Consider the following 20782-nt stretch of genomic DNA (forward strand, 5'->3'; position numbering starts at 1 on the left):
CTCAATACTTTCTTGATATCTGGAGACAGAATTCTAGATTAGATGAAATTTTGTTTGAAATGGTACCACTGTTTCTGGGTTTACATACCCCCAAAAATATTGCTTAATTTGCATTCAGGTACTTTTCCTTTTTAACATAGCATTTGCATGTTAGGCAGTTTCCTCTGAGCTCTGTGCTTGCCAGTAAAATACGGGGAAAGTTGGCTAAATCAGGGGTTACTCCCAGCCAGTGACATCTGCAGCCATAGCCTCAAGATACTTCAACTTGGCAGTAATGGAATATGTGGAATGGCTTGAAATGAGCAAGAAAGGTTTCCTTCGTGAGCCTAACTGGAAAGATCCCAAAGGAGATGGAGGATATAATTTGCCCTAGGAAGGACTAGGAAGAAGCTTCCTTACTGGACAATTATGTGCATGTTAAGTAAGGATATGATATCAAGAAGAAAAATCTCTAGCCATCTTGTGACTAATTAACAGCCTTCTGGTAGAAAACCAGAGTAGCTGCTTCCTCCAAGGACAGAGGCTGGACTAAAAACAGGAAACAGGAAGGAGAATTAGGGGACAGACTAGAATAGCTGCCAGGGAATGAACAGGAACAAAAATATAAGTGGACAGGTGCATGTAAATAGTCCTGCTGAGCAGAAGGCTTCTGTAATTGTGAGAGAAATGTTAAAGGTTAAAAGACTTAAACAATTGGATGTTGCAAAAGCAGCAGGTGCTTTGCTAATGCCAGGTTTGTACCCCCCAGCCAAATGAGAGGAGAGTTTTTTTGTGTTGTGGCAACCTCAGATCTGCATAAGAACAGCTCAGTTGCAGAAGAGGGTGCTGCTCTGACCACCAGAAGTTGATCACAACAAACCTTAACCTTTGTTTAGCAACAAGCTGGGATTTGAGCCAGGTAAGTGAAAAGGTTGATAAGCAGCACATCTTACAAGGTGGGAAAATGCTTTTTATCATGCCAATGTCCTCTTTCCCCAAGGGCTCAGGCATAAAATTTCCCTCCTCCCACCTCTTCGGAGGCATTGGGACACTTGCGCTAAAGTCTGAAGATGTTAATCCCTTCTGATAAGGCACAACTATGCAGGTGTGAGAAACAGCCATCATGTCTTAGAAGGGATCATCAACCACCAAAGACCCCTCCCAACTCATATCTGGAGCTTTCCACCAGAGAAATGAGCATGATCCATAGCATCAGACAGTGTAAAACTCCCCCAGCAAGGCAGGTACCTGGGTGTTCCTACCTGAACCTGAATGTATTGAACTTCTGAACCCATTGAACTTTTTGTTTTACAGGCTCCCCCCACTCCTAATGGGTCAAGATAGTGACCATCACTTTGAGCTACAGACATCTAAATTCCATCAATCAAGTACTGTTTGTGGACCTAGGAGTTCCTCACACACTGTACTCTTGTCCTTTCTTTCTACTTTTCTCTTTTCCTTATTTTTATACTTAGGTATTTTTATAGTACTACAGACAATAACCAAAATGGCTACATAGCTCCTTTCCACTGCAACCAAATTGTCCCAAAATATATACATACAGATATATAAATAGATATCTGCACACTCTAATGCAGCCCAATGGATCTATTAACAAAAACCTCAGTTATCCTGCCTCAGAGGTGGATCCTAACAAATATTTAAGCAAAACAGAGGAAAATTAAAAGTATCAGGAAAAAGATTTTCTCCTGCTCACAAATGAGTCCTTTCTTTCACGCTTGGTCTTAGATTAACAACATGATGGTTTTCTGAGATGCATCAATGTTGCACAGTGCCTCCTAGGTCCCCAGGAATTATAATTTCAATCACTGCTCAGGTATAGCTTTATTATCTGTTCTCTCCTCTCTGCAAAGTCCTACTTTCACCTAATGCTGAGTTCTCCTGTCCAAGTGCCCCATCTCACATAGTGAAAGTTTTTCTGCCTAAGCACATTGAGTTACTCCTTGGGGAGAAGTCATCTTCCTGCCTTTTTTTCAAAGGTTCCCCCATCAGTCTCAAACAAATAAAGCAAATGTGAATCATTGTGTGGGGATGACAAGACAAAAGGATTTGGGAAATGGAAGGCTGCATATGCCCTGCGGGTAAGATCAACAGAAGGGATGTCAAGAGAATACCTCTCAGGAACACTGATAAAATGACTAAAAACCTGGCTACAAGGTCTGAAAATATATTCTCCTAGCCTACATTATGCTAGCAAATTTTGCTATTTTGGTGTATGTCTGTATCCACCTATATTTGGTGGATGTCTTAAAAGTTGAGTTTATTCTATTTCTACCACAAAACAGAGTTTATAATAAACTAAGAGAAATAACACTACATTTCTTTGTGGGATAATATGTTGGAGAATTTTTGGGACCATCTCTTAGTACAGTATCGTTTTTTCCAAGGGACTGTAAGGAAATCATAAGCTGGCCTCTATCACTGTTGTTGGTTCCAGGTCTATGCCAGATTCGGTGTTAGATGTCTCATTGCCTGTTTGGAAGTTTTGTCACAAAATTGCCTATTAAAAATTACTATATAAAATTGATTGTGCTTGCACTTTGCTGTACACAGACTGTTTCAAAATTCTCAGCTCCTGAGATAAAATCCAAATTGTAATTTTCATCATTGTCTATTGCTCTTATTCTCCAGTTTTGGGGAATCTTTTGTAGACCCAGTTTTGTACTCTGGTTTAGTTCCTATTGGAATTTGAGGCACCAGGAGGTACACAGGGTCAGGCCAGGAAGAACCATCACTTGATAGTTCAGTGGGTTCCTGGCTTATAAAACAAGCACAAGTTAAGGTTCACACCATCTAAGGGCCAGCTGGGACTTTTATCTGAGGTCTCATCAAATGCATTTTTCTGATACTACAACTAAAATTCCTATAAAACCAATCTGTCCACTTTTTAAAATCAACCTACTTTCCTTACCCATTGAGAAGTGTTGTTTGAGCTGTAGTGGTGTCCATTGCCAAGAGCATTAGAGATGTCCTGTCCTCATAGGCATCCTGTCTCCTGTAGAACCACTGATGCTTCCAGCAGTAGTTTTCAGGCAGTTTTCCAGACAGTAGTATGTACTGCTTTTAAAATTCTACTTAAGGATCACATTAGGAAGGTATCCAAAAGGAAACTGGAATAAACTCCTTGTTTTCACTTGTTAAGGAGCCTGTAGGGTATTTATCTACATCACAAGAGCTCAATTGTCAGGGCCAAAGCAATGGTGGTAGAGCCTCTGGGATAACAGATTTAAGAAGGAGGAAAAAGTGTTGTGCAACAGCTGCTGGAAGAGACGAATAAGCACGTGTGAAATAAACAACTCTTGTTATCATCAGCGAAAAAAAATGGTCCAAAGAAAAGTAAGTTTGCCATAAAACAACTGCAGTTCACTAAACTATGTGAAATACATGCAAAACCTCTTAATTTCAAAAGGCGAGGGAATATGTAACTGAGGGAAATGAAATTAGTAAAATTACAGGTTTTCAGTAACGGATTGCTCAGTATACAAAGAAACTATATTTTGGCCAGCTTGTTGTGAGAAACCAGAATAAGAAAACTTCATCATATGCAATTATGCAATACCTTTTGGTTTGTTTTGTTCATGTTTTACTTTGTATTTTAAAATACAACACAAGGCTTTGTTTTCCATTAAATGCTTCCATAGAAATTTAGCTGTGTGGGACTTCCCAGCAACAATGACTTTTGTTTCATTAAATACTGTCATGGCTCAATCTCATTGCTTGTTTATCTGCATCCCATTTCACTGCCTCCAGGGGTGTCTCTTATTTAAGGTAATAAAGAATTTACCCTGGAACCCAGATAAAGCACACATGGATAGACCCCACTCTGTGGGGTGGACACGGTGCATACCTGCAAGCAATAAGCATCTAAGGCAGATGCCTGATTCTCCTTTTTACTAAATGGAGATTTAAACTAAGTAGTTAGAGCAGTTCACCGCAATTTGATCAAACCCTGTTTGCTTACTTTGGGCTTAGATGAACGATGCCACAGATCCCCTTGACTACAAAGCAGGTTCATTTAGATGGAGGCATGTGTTCCGTCCACACTCAAGCTCAAGCAGATGAATCTTGACACTCCTTGACACTACAGGCACAGCAGCATCTCCTAATTAAGGGCACCTCTGGAAACACTGTCAGTAAATGGCCAATGTAAAGACCCATTCCTATTGTAACACCATAATACATTGCCAGATTTTTGGGTCCTTAATGGCATACAAATCTTTGACCTAAATATGTATTTTGAATACAAACTTTTGAAGAAAACTACTTATTCTCATCATCTTAGTTTTTAAACAAATATTACAGCAGGAGAAAGAAAACAAAATAAAAATTCCAATTTTTTATTTTATCTCCTAGAGACAAGAAGAAAATTGTGCAATGTAACTCCATATCACACATCTATATTTCACAAAACTAAAAAAGATCACATAAAACAGCCCTTTACATAAGTTTGGCAATGTTAGGTAAATGAATACAGATGCTATGCATTGCTTGGAAAAATAGTTTATTATGTCAGCTTACAAAAATGACAAGTTTTTATGTTATACTTTAAATTACAAGTACAGCTAGCAACTTTGATCCTGCAAAGGTACCAACTATCTCCTGAGATGCAATGAAGACTTGCAACCCTGCCTTCAGGAATTGCTTGGAGTAAGTCCCAAGTCAGCAAAAGTGCAATGCAGTTTGATATTTTTGTTACTGCCTCATTGGCTAACATTTTACAGTCTAATTGCAGAAAGTAGGTACACATGTTGACGTTAAATTAACATATGAACTTTCCTAGTAAAGCCTTAACCAAACTTAAACATACCTGCAGACTGTTCCAAACTTTCAGCTTGCAGCAACACTCAGAGCACAAAAGACAGCTTTCATATACCTCATACTGCAGTCACTTGACAAGATCTCAGCACTTAGTACTTGGATTGGTACTTAGGCTTTATGCACGAGATTTCATTCTGGCTTCATATTGGTATAAATCAGGCACAGGCGTTCTGAAGTCAGAGCAGCAACTAAACAATAAAATTGGTGTTTGGGTGTGACATGAGTCACAGCTCGTGTGTAACCAAGTATCTCAAATTTCACAGGTTGGTAAGGACTTGTGCATCAAACCAACATGGGAACAGTTCTTCCTTTTATACTTCTACAATGCATTGCTCCTAAACCTGCACGAGGTGTTCTGAAAATCCAACCTGTAGACTTACTTTTATGTGCATCCATGCAATTTACAGGAAGTAACAGTCAAGCAGTAGTTCGGCTGAACTTGATCTAAAGGGTCTTTTCCAACCTAAATGAGTCTATGATTCTAGATTTTTTAAAAATTCATTATATACTACTCAAGATAGTAAAGGTGAATTTTTTCCCTTCTTGAAGATGGCAGATAATGGAAAAAATGGACTGCAAATACCTTGTGAAGCTATCCTGGAACTAAAATATCATAGGACAAAAAAGTCAAAACTGTTTTTATTTTGTGAGTCTTGTCAAAAAGCAATACCAACAGTACTGGAATTTAGATGTAAGATATAATTAGCATCTCCCTACACACATAAAAATCCCTATTTTGGTACTCACTGAATTACTAGATCAATTGAAAAACTAATACGAAACAAAACATTTAGTCACAAGTATGAAATACAATTGACACATATTAACAGATGAACCATCTCTCCTTGGAGATGGCTTCATCACTTTGAAAAAGCTGTAGTAGACCACATAAAAGTGGAACAAAGAGCTGCAACATTTCAGAATTTTTCAAATTTCATAAGCTTAGATTGATGTTATTCAGAAATACTATGGTTTTCATTATATAACTTTGATTTAGACTTCTTGAAAAAAATACAGGAACCTAAATGAACTCAAAATCTCATTTCCTAGTTTCTGAAAAATATTAAAATATAAAAATGAAACAGTATCAAATTATTTCAAGTGTTTTGGAGTTTGCTACCATATGATTTTTATAAGATCATGTATTTTTTAGCAAGCATTTGTTGTTCATCAGACCAACACATATGGTAGATTTGCAGACCTTCAGAATGCAATGAAAAAAGAGACAAAGAAAATATTTCTCTCCCCTTTTCTAAAACTCAGCACAAAATTGTCACTCCACTGATACTACAGACAAGACCTCTGCTAGCTTTACTGCAGTCAGGATGTCCAAGCATAAAAGGCAATATTTCTTTTTGAGCAGTAAAATTTTACACTGTATGAACATGTTCATACATGTCAATGTCTATAGGAAAGACACATAATTATGTGGACAGGATATACCTGATGCCTACACAGCTATTAGAAGTCTGAACAGAGCTTTACCTTTCAGAAATCAAGTCTGAAGGAAACTGCAATAGTTCTAGTTACTACACTAAGGTGAACCTCAACAAGTACGAAGAGCTGTACTCCTTGCTAAACATTCAAGGACTTTATCTCAATAAATAATTCAATGTTGAGGAATTTCATTCCACTACGCCTATTTCTAACATATAAGGTTTAGAAGTATTAAACAGACCTTTCTGACTTCAAACCAAGCATAGAAACATTTCACGTCCATATTATTTGTTGAAATTCTGCAGATTTTGTGTTGTTACTTTATACTACAGTGACAATATTTGACTGGGAAATATGATGCAATATATTCAGTGTCACATGTATGAATTGCCTGGGGCAATCTTAGTTTTGGAATGTCCCAACCAAAATACTAGATCACAAGAATAATTTTGCCCCAGTTTTAGGGGCAAAAAACCACTGTATTTCATTCAAATTAAATGAAAACAAAAGATTTGGAAAAAAGTGACTCATGTATCAACTAACTTAATTAGGAGTGCTTGTAATGAAGTATCAGAATTAAATGGTTGGTTTTTTTAGCTAACCCCAAATTAAACAGAAACTGGCAGCATGCAATGGCAAAACACGTTCCAGACTTAAAACCAAATAACATATTCTCTTCTCATATGCCCCAAGGGAAAAAAAATAAAATATCAGCATTTTCTAATAAGCACATATAGAAATGTCAGCCTTAAAAATGATACACCTTCAAAACCTCAGTAATACACTGTTATTGTATTGACACCTTCACCTACAATTCAAGTATTTTTCTATTTGTTGCTTTCTTCAGGTAATGTAACACCACAGCAGAAATGTGAACATTTGTTAAAATACACTGCAAGAGCCAGTATTCCTTCTGAAGCACATCAGCTGCCTCCAGTGGAATTATTTCAACTTTGCTACCCAGTGCACAGCACACATAACAGACTTAGGTTAAGTCTAAATCAAAGTGAGCAAGTCTCACACATTAAGAGATTATATGAAGTGGGTTGATGTCTGTTGATCAACATCTTCAGGAGCTTCATTTCAGTCTGTCACTCTACTGAAATTTAAGCATTTACATTCTGGAAAAATGAAGTGTTTCTTGACTTTGATACTTCATTTTTTCATATTTGCAGAGATTTTTGGACTATTATATAAGAATAATTTGTCTCACTTTAAAAAACTTTTTAGAATAGTTTTTTTGTTAATTTATAGACCTCTAACTGATCAATGGACAACATACTAATGGAGTCACATTCCATGGCTAGCAAGCCTCCCTGCTGATGTAGCTCACATTGAACAAAGGTTTCTGCATCTTCCAGCTTTATGACTGCACTGGAGACTGCTCCAGTGAACACAAAACAAACAGTTCCAAGGTTTCTGATGGACTTGTTGACATTCTGTTAGTCAAAACATGTAACAAAAGTTCTGCCAGCTCCATGATGTCTTCATGGTTGCAGCTGTTTGAGTGAAAGGGTGCTGTCAGTGCTGCACCAGGCAGTGAAAGCCTCAATAAAAATGGTGCACACATTGAGCTCCCTACACCAAACAGCCAGAGATGCAAATTGGTCCCTTGGCCACCAGCAAAACACAGCTCAACTTCATCATTCCCACACTAAGTATACCACTGTATCCCTGGTGGTTTCTGTGAAGAGCCTCATGCCAGAAACATATATTGGGATGTTTCCCAGTTCCATGCTTGTTTAATTGTGAGTGACACAGAAATCCTTTTAATCATCTTTAGCAAATTTCAGTATCACTTTTCAAAAATATTTTCGGTATTAGCAACTGTTTGTAAGGAAGATTATTTGATATTAACACACTGAAGACATACACTTTTTAACATGAGTATTTTAACTTCTAGACTAAGCACTTAGACAGATGTCCTAAATTTGCTGTAGTCTAATTTTTTGCCTCAAATCAATAATATTTCAGGGTTTTTGCAGCAAAGTCTATCCTTTACCATTTTCTTCTACAAACTGATGGTAGAATCAATGCTGGCAAAATGAAAAAAATCTAGACAAATGTAGTAGGAGACATTTACTTTGGCCTGTGGAATAATCTTTAAAATTAGACAGTATGTGACCTGATGTTAGTCCATTTACTATGCAGCTTTTATTTTATGAAACAAATAAGAGTGTCAGAGTTCATATGAAAAGAGCTTAGAAGAAACAACTGCCATCAACACTAATGTAATGTAAAAGAGATATCTCCATGGAGTTCATGTTTTTAAATGTAATAATTTAACAAAAACATGTTAAAAACCATGTTACAAAAATATTTAGTTCCAAATAGCACTCAGTAGATTCCAAAAAAAAAAAAGACTAGAAATTAAAAAATATCACTGCATATTCTCACACTACAGATTTTGTCATTATTAGGGGAAAAGAAAAAAAAATCTCATTATTTCAGACAGAAAAATGACAGAAGTGCAACTTTAGCTTTAGAAACAGGAGAGCTATTGGTGTTAGCACAAATGATAAAAGTTGGATGTTGCTGGATTTTAACCACAGCAATGTCCTTCATTTTTGCTGTCAACATTCCCAGAAGCATTGCAGATTTTTTAATTACTTGGTTATTGGATTCTGCCATGTTTTACTCTTGTACAGAGCACTAAAATATTGTTCAGATTGAAAATTTAATTTAGTTATTTCCATAGAAAATCAAATAAGTTCATATTCACAGCAGCCCAGACTTGCTTACAGTAAAGAGTTAAGAAGTCCTAGAGTAGAAAGTACTTAAGCATGAAAAAAAAAAATTATCCAATAAAGAATTTGATTTAGGGATCACTTTCATTCAGATGTAAATATTAGCTATAAGACAGTTTTTAAGCTAAGGCAACAAGAATAAAAATGTGCTGAAATTTTAATTTAATCATTAATTGCTTTTCATCCCTTCTACTGTTAGTTTTCATCTACAACTGCTTCTAAATTCTACAATTACATCAAAATCACAGTACTTTGTGTGATGTCCTCCTGCACATCCATTTTTGACAAGGCTGTGTTGTTAGCTATTGACCTGCAGCTCACACTAACTTCAGCATCAATTTCTTCTGTGGGGTGACAAGGGCTCAGAGAGAGATAAATTTGTTACTAACACACTGCAGACACAAGGAGTTTAACACAGATACTGTAAAATTGGACTGTAACAAGCAGTGCCACAAAAATTTATGAAAAAATTTTTCTCCATGTTATAGATATGAGAAGGCATACAGGTTGAAGACTTCTTATTTTTGGCCATAAAAATTATAATGAGTGTAACAAAAATACCTACTGATTTCCTTTCATAGTAATACTGGCATTGTCATTCATGAAAAACCATTCAGTGCTACCCAGTGCAGAGACTATGCCTTGCAAGCCAGAGATGAACTGATATGAAGATTCCTTAGCTCAGAAATGGATTTTAGAATAGTAGTTTCTTTGTTGTATGGGTTTTTAATATTTTTTTTTTTATTTTGCTGTAATAGCTAGTAAAAATGTGGCTGAGCTTTGAATACCGAGGAGTACTTTCACCATCACTGAAGACTGGTTTTCATCAAACATTTGAGAAGTAAATGTAAGCAAATTGCTTTGTTTTGCACTGTAAAGTTTTATTTTTAATTTTTATTTTGACATTTCTTCTTAGGATGAAGTAATTGCACAATAAAAATAAATTATTTGGTTATTTAGTAAATATAATCTGGAAAGTAAGTACTCTCAAGTCTGCTGTAAAACATTAGGAACTGAAGGGCATAAAATTTATAGCTTATTCATGTGACAGCTATTTGATGCTAAAATAGAGGGCCAATACATTTTTGAAAGCACAATATTGAAGCACTGTATTTCAGTACAGCATTTAAAAAAAAAGAATACCTGATACTAGCTTATAAAACCTGTATGTACCTAGTACATACGTTAAAAATTGCTTGATTTACCAAATGCTAAACAGAAAAAAGATTTAAACCATCATTTTTTGTGTGTGCGATACCACATTTTTGATTATTGAAAACCACTGCTTTGGGTAAGAATTGAGTAACCGGTCATTAAAGGGTTAAATTATAAAAAATCTGGCTACCAGAAGGGACAGCAATTTTTAAGATGTGAAATATAGAAAAGGTTTTATTTAAAAATTATCTGCTTTTCTACTTTAAAAACTGAAACTGCAGAAGAGTATTATTTCAGACCAATATGGAAAAAATATTATTTCTTAAACCACAAAGGGACAGTTTCATTTAATGTCATGAACGGAACCTTAGCCTTCAGTAAAGACGAAACAAAATTCACTTTGTAATATGAACCTCTATCAAAGGTGGAAGAGAGACAAATATTACATGCTATCTAGACTGCCATGCCAAGAGGGTAAATTTAAGAAAGCCTTTCCTGGCTTTGGAGTCCATAAGTCTACTCAATAAGATTTGTGTGTGTGTGTGTGTGTGGTTTGACATCTCTTCTGTACTTCCACCCCTTTTAGAAAATTTTATAAAAGGATATAAAACTGATGAAAATCCAGTCACATGGGCAAAGGCAAATATACTAAGCACTGAACATACTTAAAGTTTTAAAGCTAAAATTGTTCACCCAGTAGTAACTTCTGTCCTATACAGAACAAAAGTTGATTCAATACTTGATGTAATAGTGAGGGAGATCAGACTGCTTATCCTTAGCTTTCTAACAATATAAAGCAGTAGTGATCCTGTTTTAAGAATACATACTTCAGATTTCTAGGTTACAAGTCAGGAAAAAATGTATAAACACATAGAATGGTAAGATTTTTACAAATGCTTTAGGAAAAAGAGAGGACATTATATTTCTGGTATTACTGCTCAGCTAAGACTCTCAAAGGCCCATTTATTTACTTCCATGTCACAAATACACTTAAACTTTGGTAAAAGAGTTATCCATCAGCAATCCATGCACCAGACCTCACTCCCACATAAGGTGTTTTGAGAACATGATTTATTGATTATTAATATATTTTAAAGTGACCTTTCTATGTTTTAGCCTTAATTTGTAGGTACCATAAAGTCTGCAAGCTTTATGGTGACATTCAGTTTTGCAAGTTTTTAAGTTTCAGCAGACCAAACCAGTTAAAATATTTTAAATTACGTATTTCCACCTCTGCTCTGATCTAATAAAAACAATAAATTACAAATCTTGGATCCAGTTTAAGTAAGTTTAGTTTATAGTAGCTGTGGCTCGATCTAAACACTGTTTCATGACATCCACACTCTTTGTAGAGAGCAGAAGTTTATTTGTTGATTTTTTTTTCTTGTTCCTGTCATAGCCATTGAGATCAGAACAGATGGATGTGCCTGTTTTGTTTTCTTGACCCTCTGAATGAGGAGATGTGCCAGAAGTCTGCAAAAAGCCAATGCCAGTGCTACCATGCACAGCATAATACACAACAAAAGGTAAAGAAAACTTTTTAACCATGTCAGATTTTTTTTTAATTTTAAGAAATTTAAGTTCATGGAATATGAACATAGAATAAACTCTATCTTTTTCTCATTTCTGTGTCTGATTTTGATGTTCTCAGTATGTTGGTCTGCTTGAAAAAGGTTGAACACAAGGTGATTGTCAAGGAAGTGCACTGTCCAGAGCACCCACTGGGACTACAGAACACTTCATCAGAGTATTGGAAAAAAAAAAAAAGTCCTCTTTTGAGATGGCACATGATGGCCTGTGAATTATACCTGAGACACCTACAGTGCTAAAAAATAACAGTGTTTCAGAGAAGAAATAGGCTTCCTAAATATGACAGAAGTCTGCAAAACAAAATTGTTTGAAAGGTGTTAATGTTGCTACAGTACTCTGATAGCTTTGGCAAATCTTTTAAGGCACAGTAGCAGTGATCAAGCCAGAAGTAGCTGAGAGGAGAATAAAACAAGAGCCATCAGAAACACTTGCATTTCTTTAGACAGCAGAATTCTTAGAAAATTCTTCTTTGATTTGTTTTTTGAGACCCCTGTAATGCAAAATTGTGTCTGATTTGTTTAGAATAGTGATATCTGAACAAATAGAAATGTGCAATATTGTATTTCCACAGTATTTTACAATCAATATAACACATCTTCTCTAACAGAGAACAAAACAGGATAAATAAAGGAACACTAAACATTGATTTTAAAATTTTCACAGCCACACAGAAGTGCCTTTTAACACTCTTGATACAGATGGGAGAGATTCAGATTCTTTAAAGTGCCTGATTGAGGCCATCTTATAAAACTGTTCTGGCCAGAAGAATAATTCTAGCAACTTATAACACATATATGCTGAGCCTCAAGCCAAGATATGAATTATGAGAAAATTAATTTTGAGAAAATTTCGTTTTATTACTTCTTTCTTAAATGATTTTTTCAAACAGAGGGACCTAAAAATCACAAATGTGCCTGTACAACACTGTATAATTACTCTGTCTCATAGTAATAGGCAATTTCTGATTTTTTTTCATTATTAATAATGAATTAATAGTGAAAAAAATTTCACTATTATTTTTTAATTATTAATAATGTTACTAAACATAATTAAAAAACAAGTGTCAGAACAATTCCTGTATAGGGGTAATAAGCTCATAGAAAGATTAATGTCATAGGTATTTACAGTATTTCAGGAATACAATAAATTTAGTCTAAGAGGACGGTAGAAACAAACACAAGAGAATAGCAAAATCTCAGAAAGCCTTTGGTGTGCAAGTCGCCTAAATTATCAAAAGAGTTCATCAGAATCACTCTTGGTGCTCTTTCATTTGAGTGTTTGGCAATTGCTGAATCATTAAGGGTGCATCACTCCTACAGCAGATGGAACTACTACTGTTCAAAACCAAAAAAAAAAAAAGTGGAATGGAATTTACCACAGAGAAAACTGGTGTGGTTTCATAAAATATTCTACTGTTTTCCTCCGTCTGCTTGCAGCTTCATTTCACTAACAGCAACATTAGTAGAATCTTCCTTGGTGCCACTTGTATCCAAAGGAACCATTCCTTTCCTAAGTGCTAGAAACAAGTCACACAAAAAAGGTAATTAAGCATCTTCATAATCATACATTAAGTCAGTTAGACTCAAGTATCTTAGAGGCCTTTTCAAATCTATGATTCTTGAATTTGGTTGACTGGCCATTAGTTTTTATTTAAAACATGTATTTCATTATATTATATAATTTATTCAGCAAGTAATAAATATTCAATATTCATAAGTGAGAAGAGAATATTTTCTCTGTTTTCTAGAGAAATAGATTTTAATACTCTATAATACAGGCATAGCCATGAGCTTTCTTATATATAAGAAATGTAGACTCTGTTTAAAAAAAATTGATTCTTTCACTAAGATATATTTTCCACTTATTTTTCCAAAACTTTTGTTTAAATAAGGTAAAACAAACCTCTCAAAAATTTGTGAAGGAATATCTTTATCAACAGAATGGACTTAAGTCACCAAGTGACACTGAACAAGTGCTCATACAATGTCATACTGTGTATATACCTTCACAGCAGAGTACATATATAGTGAATCTTTATAAATATATTATATTGCATCAAAATGCAAACAATATGAATTGACAAAACATCTTATCATAAAATGCTGAAGAAAAAAAATCAAATATCCATAGATTTAGCAAAAGGTAGAAATTAAGGGAAGGAAAGTGGCTACCAGCTTATACAATATACCCTTCTTCTAACAGCCTTCTTTATAGCACAAGCATGTAAGAAAAGTTGTCCTACTGAATATCCAGAGTGCAATTTTTAACAATCCAGTAAAATTGTAGCAGTACATAACCAAAAGCTATTTAATAAGGAGCAAGACTTCACAGTTTGGTTAGGAGGGGTGAGATGTTTTCACTTTCAGAAGAATGAAATCACTGTGTTTGGAACATTGGTGTAACAGTGAGTTCTAAGTATTCAGCATGAAGTTTTCAGAATTGGTTCAAAGCTCTGCAGTTGTACACTATGTCAGCGGTACCTCCTGTGGACAGTATTGAAAGTAAGGCAAAAAATCATAAAGAAAGTTCATTGCTTAACTAATTCAATTTGCATTTTTCTAAGTGATGATGTCAAGTTTCCAGTCATTCCAAGTTCTTATGCTTAAGCAGCCCTAGGTTTTGTTCTAGAAGGGTGCCCACAGCATAGTGATGTTGCAATGTCTTTTTACTTGTAAGTATGTTACATTATTTATGAATGCCAATTAAAACAGTCTTAAGAACTTATGAAAAAGTGTACATAGAGGGATAAAGACAGGCACCAGCAATACAGTGCAAAAGTTAATTGTTCTGACAAAAAAGCCTACATTCAGGACAACTCAGTTTTATTCTGCTGTGGTGTCAGTCCTACTTCATACCATGTTGACACAAGAGTGTTGTCCATCACAACTTATGAAGTCCTGAAGCATAAATTCCCAACAACAATAGAAAGCCTCTAAGACATATGGTTTCTGGGAAACCATCCAGTTTAAAACCTCAAAGTGATGAAATGTGCAAAGAGAAAAGCAGGACTCAATTCACAAAGCTAATGCGAAGCATGTGCAACTCTAGGGACTTTTGTACTCAAAATTTCAGGAAAATACAGGGGCTGTAAAAACAGTTTCTGAGGATTATTCTTTAGATAACAACTAGTAGTGACTGTCTGGACCAACCATATTGGTCTGATAATAATATAGACTGCAAACCACATCTAGTGAATGTTTCCTTAAATAAATTATTTTCTCATTTCAGCTTCTTAATTTCTAAGAAAATGGGTACAGAAATAAAAGTGCGCTGCCTCAACATATTTTAAAATATGTTTGTAATGCAAAAGCTGTTATAATTGCAGAAATTATACCAGAAACAAAACACAGTGTTGATGTTAATTACTTTCCTTTTAACTGCTTGCTGCATTCGCAAATTTTTTGTAAACATATATATATGGAAACAGATTGTTGGTCTCTTATTTATTTTCCAAACTACTTGTCCTTCTTTCATCAACCAATTTTAAACTTAAATCCCACTATCTCCCTCACAAATAAGTTAAATTACTTCAAAGAGTCTGCTCTCCTTCCAGGTGCTCTCCACAAGTCATAGGAGACCCACATTGGAAAGAAAGCTTCTAGTACTAGTTATTGAATCTATACTCTGTGAGGCCTCATGAGCTGAACAGAGATGGAATGGGAGAATATAAATCACAAAGGCTTGCAAACTACTCCAAAAGGCAAATGAAAGAAAAAAAATTCCATCCTTCTGTTTCTGAAGAAGGAGACAATTAATCACAGAAAATAGATGATGACATGTATAGGAAGATTTATTAAAAGCTACAGTAGGTTTGGGAGCAAAGATGTCAAATTATACTTCACTGTCAAAGTCTCAAATGATAATTAATTAATATCATTACTGAAATTTGAAGTTCATTATGTTTCTGTGACTATCATGATTGAAGTAGCTGACTTCATTTGCCGCTCCCTGAAAAATTTCCTTAATGCTAATACCACAGCAGAATTTTCACTGTCCTCAAGAACTATACCAACAACTTCAAAATACGTATTTGACTGGTGGAAATCAGTTTCAGCATAAAGTGACAATCAGTCAAAAACCAAAGTCTGTGGAGTAATCCACATATTTCAGTGCCATAAGCACTAAGTAGTGAACTGACCACTGTCTTTTGTTAATCATTTTTTTATTTCCAGAAAATTTAGTACTTAGTGCTGGTAAAAAACAGTTGAATCAGAGAATAAATATGCACAACTGTTTCATCAGATTGGTATTCAGATCTCATGGATCCTATTTTTCTTAAAACTGCCTAAAATTTATTAAAAAGTTTTAAAGCAACAAAGTCCTAGCTCATTTAATTCAGATTAAAGCAGTATAAAGACATTGAAATATTTTAAGAACTTTTAAGCGGCATTTTTAAATTTCAGTAAATTTTTGCAGTGACCACTTTTGGAATTCTTGAGACTGGAAGGGACTGCTGGAGGCCATTTATCTGAACATTCTGAGAGGCATCAGTTACTTCTTTTCTATACCCAAAACAGGTTCAGCTGTACTTCGATTTTTAAGACTTTGATAGGGATGAGGTTTGGGAAAACAGAAAAATCAACTCAGAGTCAAGGTAAAGTGTTCCTGAAGTGCAGATGATACAGAGGGATTAGCTCCTATGCTTTATTCCCACTATTGTTATTCAGGGTGCTCTGCAAAAAGATAGTAACCCCAATGCATAGATTCTGAAAGGAACAGAAACCAATTACCTTTAACCTCATCAGATCAGCTCAGGACTTACTGATGAGCAGTAATGTACCACAGCACTCATTTTAAGAGGCAATGCTTTCAAAGTGCAATGAAGCCTGAAATAGGCTTCAATAGAATGTAACTTTCTAAATAGGTTCCCAGTACACAAACTGGCTATACTGAAAATAAATGGAAGGCGATACCCTTCTGAAGAGAAGTATTTTGATATCCATGTACTGATATGCTTAAAAACCCCCTTAAAACCTGGTTTTTAAGTTACTTTTGACACTCATGAAAGGTGTGCCTACATACTCAATCAAGACCTATATGCCCTATGTTTTATTGAGCATTTCCCAGCATTTCCCAGCTGTATCAGAGATCCCATGACTTCACATGAACACAAGTTGTTGTATACGCACAAGGAAGTAGAAAAAAAAAACAGTTAAAAAAAACTATTGAAGTAGAATTAGAGAATTCAACTTTCATTGAGAAAATGCTACACAAGCATAAGACTAACTGGTACACATTAAAGATCTTGGAAAGAATCCATGTTTGAGGACAGCTCTCTGGTCCCTCAGAAGACCAGAGGGTCTACACAGCTTACAGAGGTATGACTCATTAAGCAGAGATTCAGAATTCAAGGGCAGTTCTTTTCTTTGGCATAGATAAACAAAATGTATTAAATGTCCCAGTCAAAAAAACCCAAACAACTGTCATGGGATGCAATGAAGTACTTCCTAGGTAAAGGCAAAAAAACCTAAAACACAGAAGAATACTTAAGATGGTTCCAGCACTTCTTTTTTGAAAAGCAGCATCTCACTCATCCGGGAAAAAAAAATTTAGAAGAAAAATATATGTTACCTGTGGAGTTTTTTTCTGTGATATAATACTTACAACCTGAACTTGAAAGCGGTGAGCTGCACAAAAAGCTGTTCTGAGTTCTCCAACTAGAAGAGTGAGCAGCCACTTCTACATCAGAAATTTCAGCATCCATTTTCACATCCTATGGGAACCAAATAAAAATAATTTTATCTGTTACTATCAAGCAGCTGCAAACTTTAACAAAAAGTAGTAGCACACATACAGGCACATGCTGTGATTTCACACACAATGGAAAAGACTGATTTGAATTCACTGCGTTCCCAGTATTGCACTTAGGTTCAAATTAATTTGCTTACAAGTTTTATCCCCACTTCACCACTATAAATGTCTGCAAAAAACTGCTTCGCCTTGAGAAAAGCACTGGCAGCACTACAAATCTTTGCCACTACAGCACGTTGTAAAAATGCTCTTTCCTATTCACATCACATCCACAGTTCAGCACATACCATATCAGCAGGGCAGACATCAGTGAATAATGACTTCCTCATCAATGAATGGTTCACACTAATTCACTGAAGTTCCACAAGTAGTAATAAATATAAATCTATTTTCTCTGCCACTGAGGAAACTTAAAGTTCATTGATTTCTCATATCAAAATACCTAAAAGTGCTTTCGAAATTTTTTGTTAAACCATAAAATAAAATTTTAAGTACAATGTTACTATTTATTTACTAAACACATACAGCATAACTTCTTGGTGAGGAAAGTCATTTGGTCTATAAGCTAAAAAGAGAAGATAAATTTAAAAAGGTCATTTAAACAAAAATCCCTGAAAAATCTCTATTAGCTCTGCAGCAAGTAGTCCCCAGTTACAATACCATCCAAAACAAGATTAAAAGCTTGGCTTGGTATCGAAATTACTGTTTCTTGAAATGAGACTATGTAATAATGAATAAATGCATCAATTCATAAAACACACAATTTACTGCTGAATTCTTATTATACAAAGCCTCCGGGAATTTTAAAACATCTTGCAATTTATCATTTATGTTGATACTTAATTTTATGTTGATACATAAGATTTGAAAACTAAACAAAAAAAATTTACATTAATTTAGAGATATAATAAGCTTTTGTTCAATCACTGAAGAAGGATTTACTCCTGTTAAGACTAATGGGAATTATACATATTAATCCCCTTATGTGCTGATGAGAGACTTAATAGCTAAAGTGTTCATAGCACAATAACAATTTTTAAAGAATAAAAAAAGTTTTTGTCTTTCTATTCTGCTTCCATAAATGCTTTAAAAGAAGAGCTTTAAACAAGAAAGGTGCCTCTAACAGTACCTGCAATACAAAATGGCTCTCTTTTTACAGGAATATTAATGTATAATATATAATGTACCTTTTGTCATATGCTTCATTGGCAATCACATCTGTTGTGTTTGAGTAGATGATCAATCGTGTGTGGCAGGGAAACCTTCTAAAATATTGTATCTCTACATCAAAACGTTTATCTCTAGTTTTCCTCTGGCTTTCTGCTTTGATTTTTCTTCTGTTGCTATTTTCTTTTAATGTGTTATGTTTATGGGGTTTTCCACCAATTTCATGTTTATCTACTATTATTTGGCCCTTCCTTATTTGAAAAATCAAGATTGTTGTACCTGATGGTATTCTGCCAGCCTATGGCCTACTTTTACTACTGGAAATCTTCCATTTTATAACACACAAAAAGAAATTATGATTTTTCTGGGCTTCTAAGCAACAGGCATTTTAAAGCCATCTGACAAGATTACAGAAGAGTAGGAAGATTGAGTGGGGACAAAAGAAATCATAAGAAAGAAAGAAAAAGACCTGCTTTTAGAGAAACATTCAACTTTGGTTTACTTTTTCCTCCTTAAAATGAAAAAAGACTGGGACACAAGATTAGATAATGCCTGCCTGAGATCAATGTTGGCAAGCAAGCTGAAACAAGTGCATTATAAGAAAGGCTAGAAAGAAAAACTTAACAGAGGAAAAAGATTAATTTCAGAAGTAATTTCATCGAAAATGATAAATGTAAAAATTTTATAAGAAACATGGATTTTCTTATCACCTAACAAGTACCTGTCTACTTTGTTTAGCAGAGGCACTATGTATACAGCATGAACTAAAAAATCAGAAAGAATCAACTTTGGTGTCCTCAAACCTACACTCTTCCAGCAATCAATTTTAGAGACTCCCAAATGACAAACACTAAAATAAATAAATAAATAAATAAATGGCATTTGAGTTAGTTTCAATTGAGGGTGAGAAAGGCAAGCATTAAAAAGGTTTTTTTTACTCTAAGCTAGCCTGATCACTGAAATCAGATTAGCACCCGTCTGTTACTTGGTTTTGAACATTCTGTTCTATTTGCAACAGCCGTGACAGCAGAGTACTGTATGTCATGCAAAAACCCAATTAGGCCTGACTAAATGGAAACCATTAAATGCTCTCGGTTGTCTAAAGAAAGAGAATTGTTTTGGAATAAGCTTTGTACTGGATTCTGATTATTGAGTTCAAGTCACACAAGCTCAGTAAGTTCAGTCAGCTTAGTGCAATGTTATGTTCTACCGTCAGCTGATGCATTCCACTTAGCTTTTCAATGTTTTCCAAATTTCAGTAGCTACTGATTTAGTAACGCTTCTGTGGAGGGAAGAGTAATTCAAGATACTGAAGATTATTACCAGCAGCATACTGATTGTGCCTGTTTCCTCCTTTCAATTCTTTCTTACAGAAGTGCAAGATGGCTTTTTCAAGTAACTTAATACCTTCTGACAACAGCAAATTACCAAGCTATAGCATTCTATATTTATTTTACCTTTTCCACTTTTTAAAAGACATGCTATAAGTATGTCCTCATTTTACAGAGGGAAAACAGTTACATATAAGTTGGGGAACACAAACATCTTTTTCATAGAGTGTGTGATCCTCGATTTGAGCTCAACTGCTTAGAGACACAGGCATGATGCATTGCCAAAGAAACTGATTTGATTGAGACATGTAGCAGAAATACTAGTATGATTCTTCAGGTCTGATCACTTATTTCAAACACTTCCATAAGAAATTGTAGTTCTGCTGAAGCTAGCTGCTATCACAATGACAATATGACAATGAACAAGCTAGTAAAGGAAAGAAAGCATGTTAATTATTGGAAAGTTGAACTCATTACAGGCAAAGTTTCTAAAGAAGAGCACTGGACTTGTATTGTAGGCAGTTAGTTATTCATGCTTAGCACTGCTGTAAGTCCAGTGAGTGACCTTTAGCAAATCACTTCCCTGCTGTTTGCCTGGATTTCATTTCTGTATGAAAGAGCCATCATACATAATTGTTTGCAAAGAATGGAAATATCAACTACTGAAGAATTACTACATGTCATTTATAAATTAGTCAACCTTTTTACAGAGGAAACAGGTTTCTATATCTTTTACTTGAATGGACAAGAGAAAATTAAACAATGAAAAAATTGCTGCAGACAGTA

The 20782-nt window shown here is 34.9% G+C and overlaps 1 protein-coding gene across 3 annotated transcripts in view; it reads right to left on the reverse strand.

The window, feature by feature from the left end:
* Positions 1-4484: 4484 nt before the first annotated feature.
* Positions 4485-20782, reverse strand: part of CEP128 (centrosomal protein 128) — a 104578-nt gene continuing 88280 nt past the window's right edge. For all 3 annotated transcript variants that reach the window (XM_039705462.1, XM_039705461.1, XM_039705460.1), the window contains 2 exons: positions 17352-17460; positions 4485-13263 (listed from right to left, as the gene is read on the reverse strand). In XM_039705462.1, coding sequence (XP_039561396.1) covers positions 13157-13263; positions 17352-17460 — 216 coding nt within the window. In that variant the 3' untranslated portion in view covers positions 4485-13156. The remainder of the gene's footprint in view (positions 13264-17351; positions 17461-20782) is intronic.

The sequence above is a fragment of the Passer montanus genome, unplaced genomic scaffold, assembly GCF_014805655.1.
Source record: "Passer montanus isolate IOZ18808 unplaced genomic scaffold, ASM1480565v1 scaffold18, whole genome shotgun sequence".
Taxonomy (NCBI): Eukaryota; Metazoa; Chordata; class Aves; order Passeriformes; family Passeridae; genus Passer; species Passer montanus.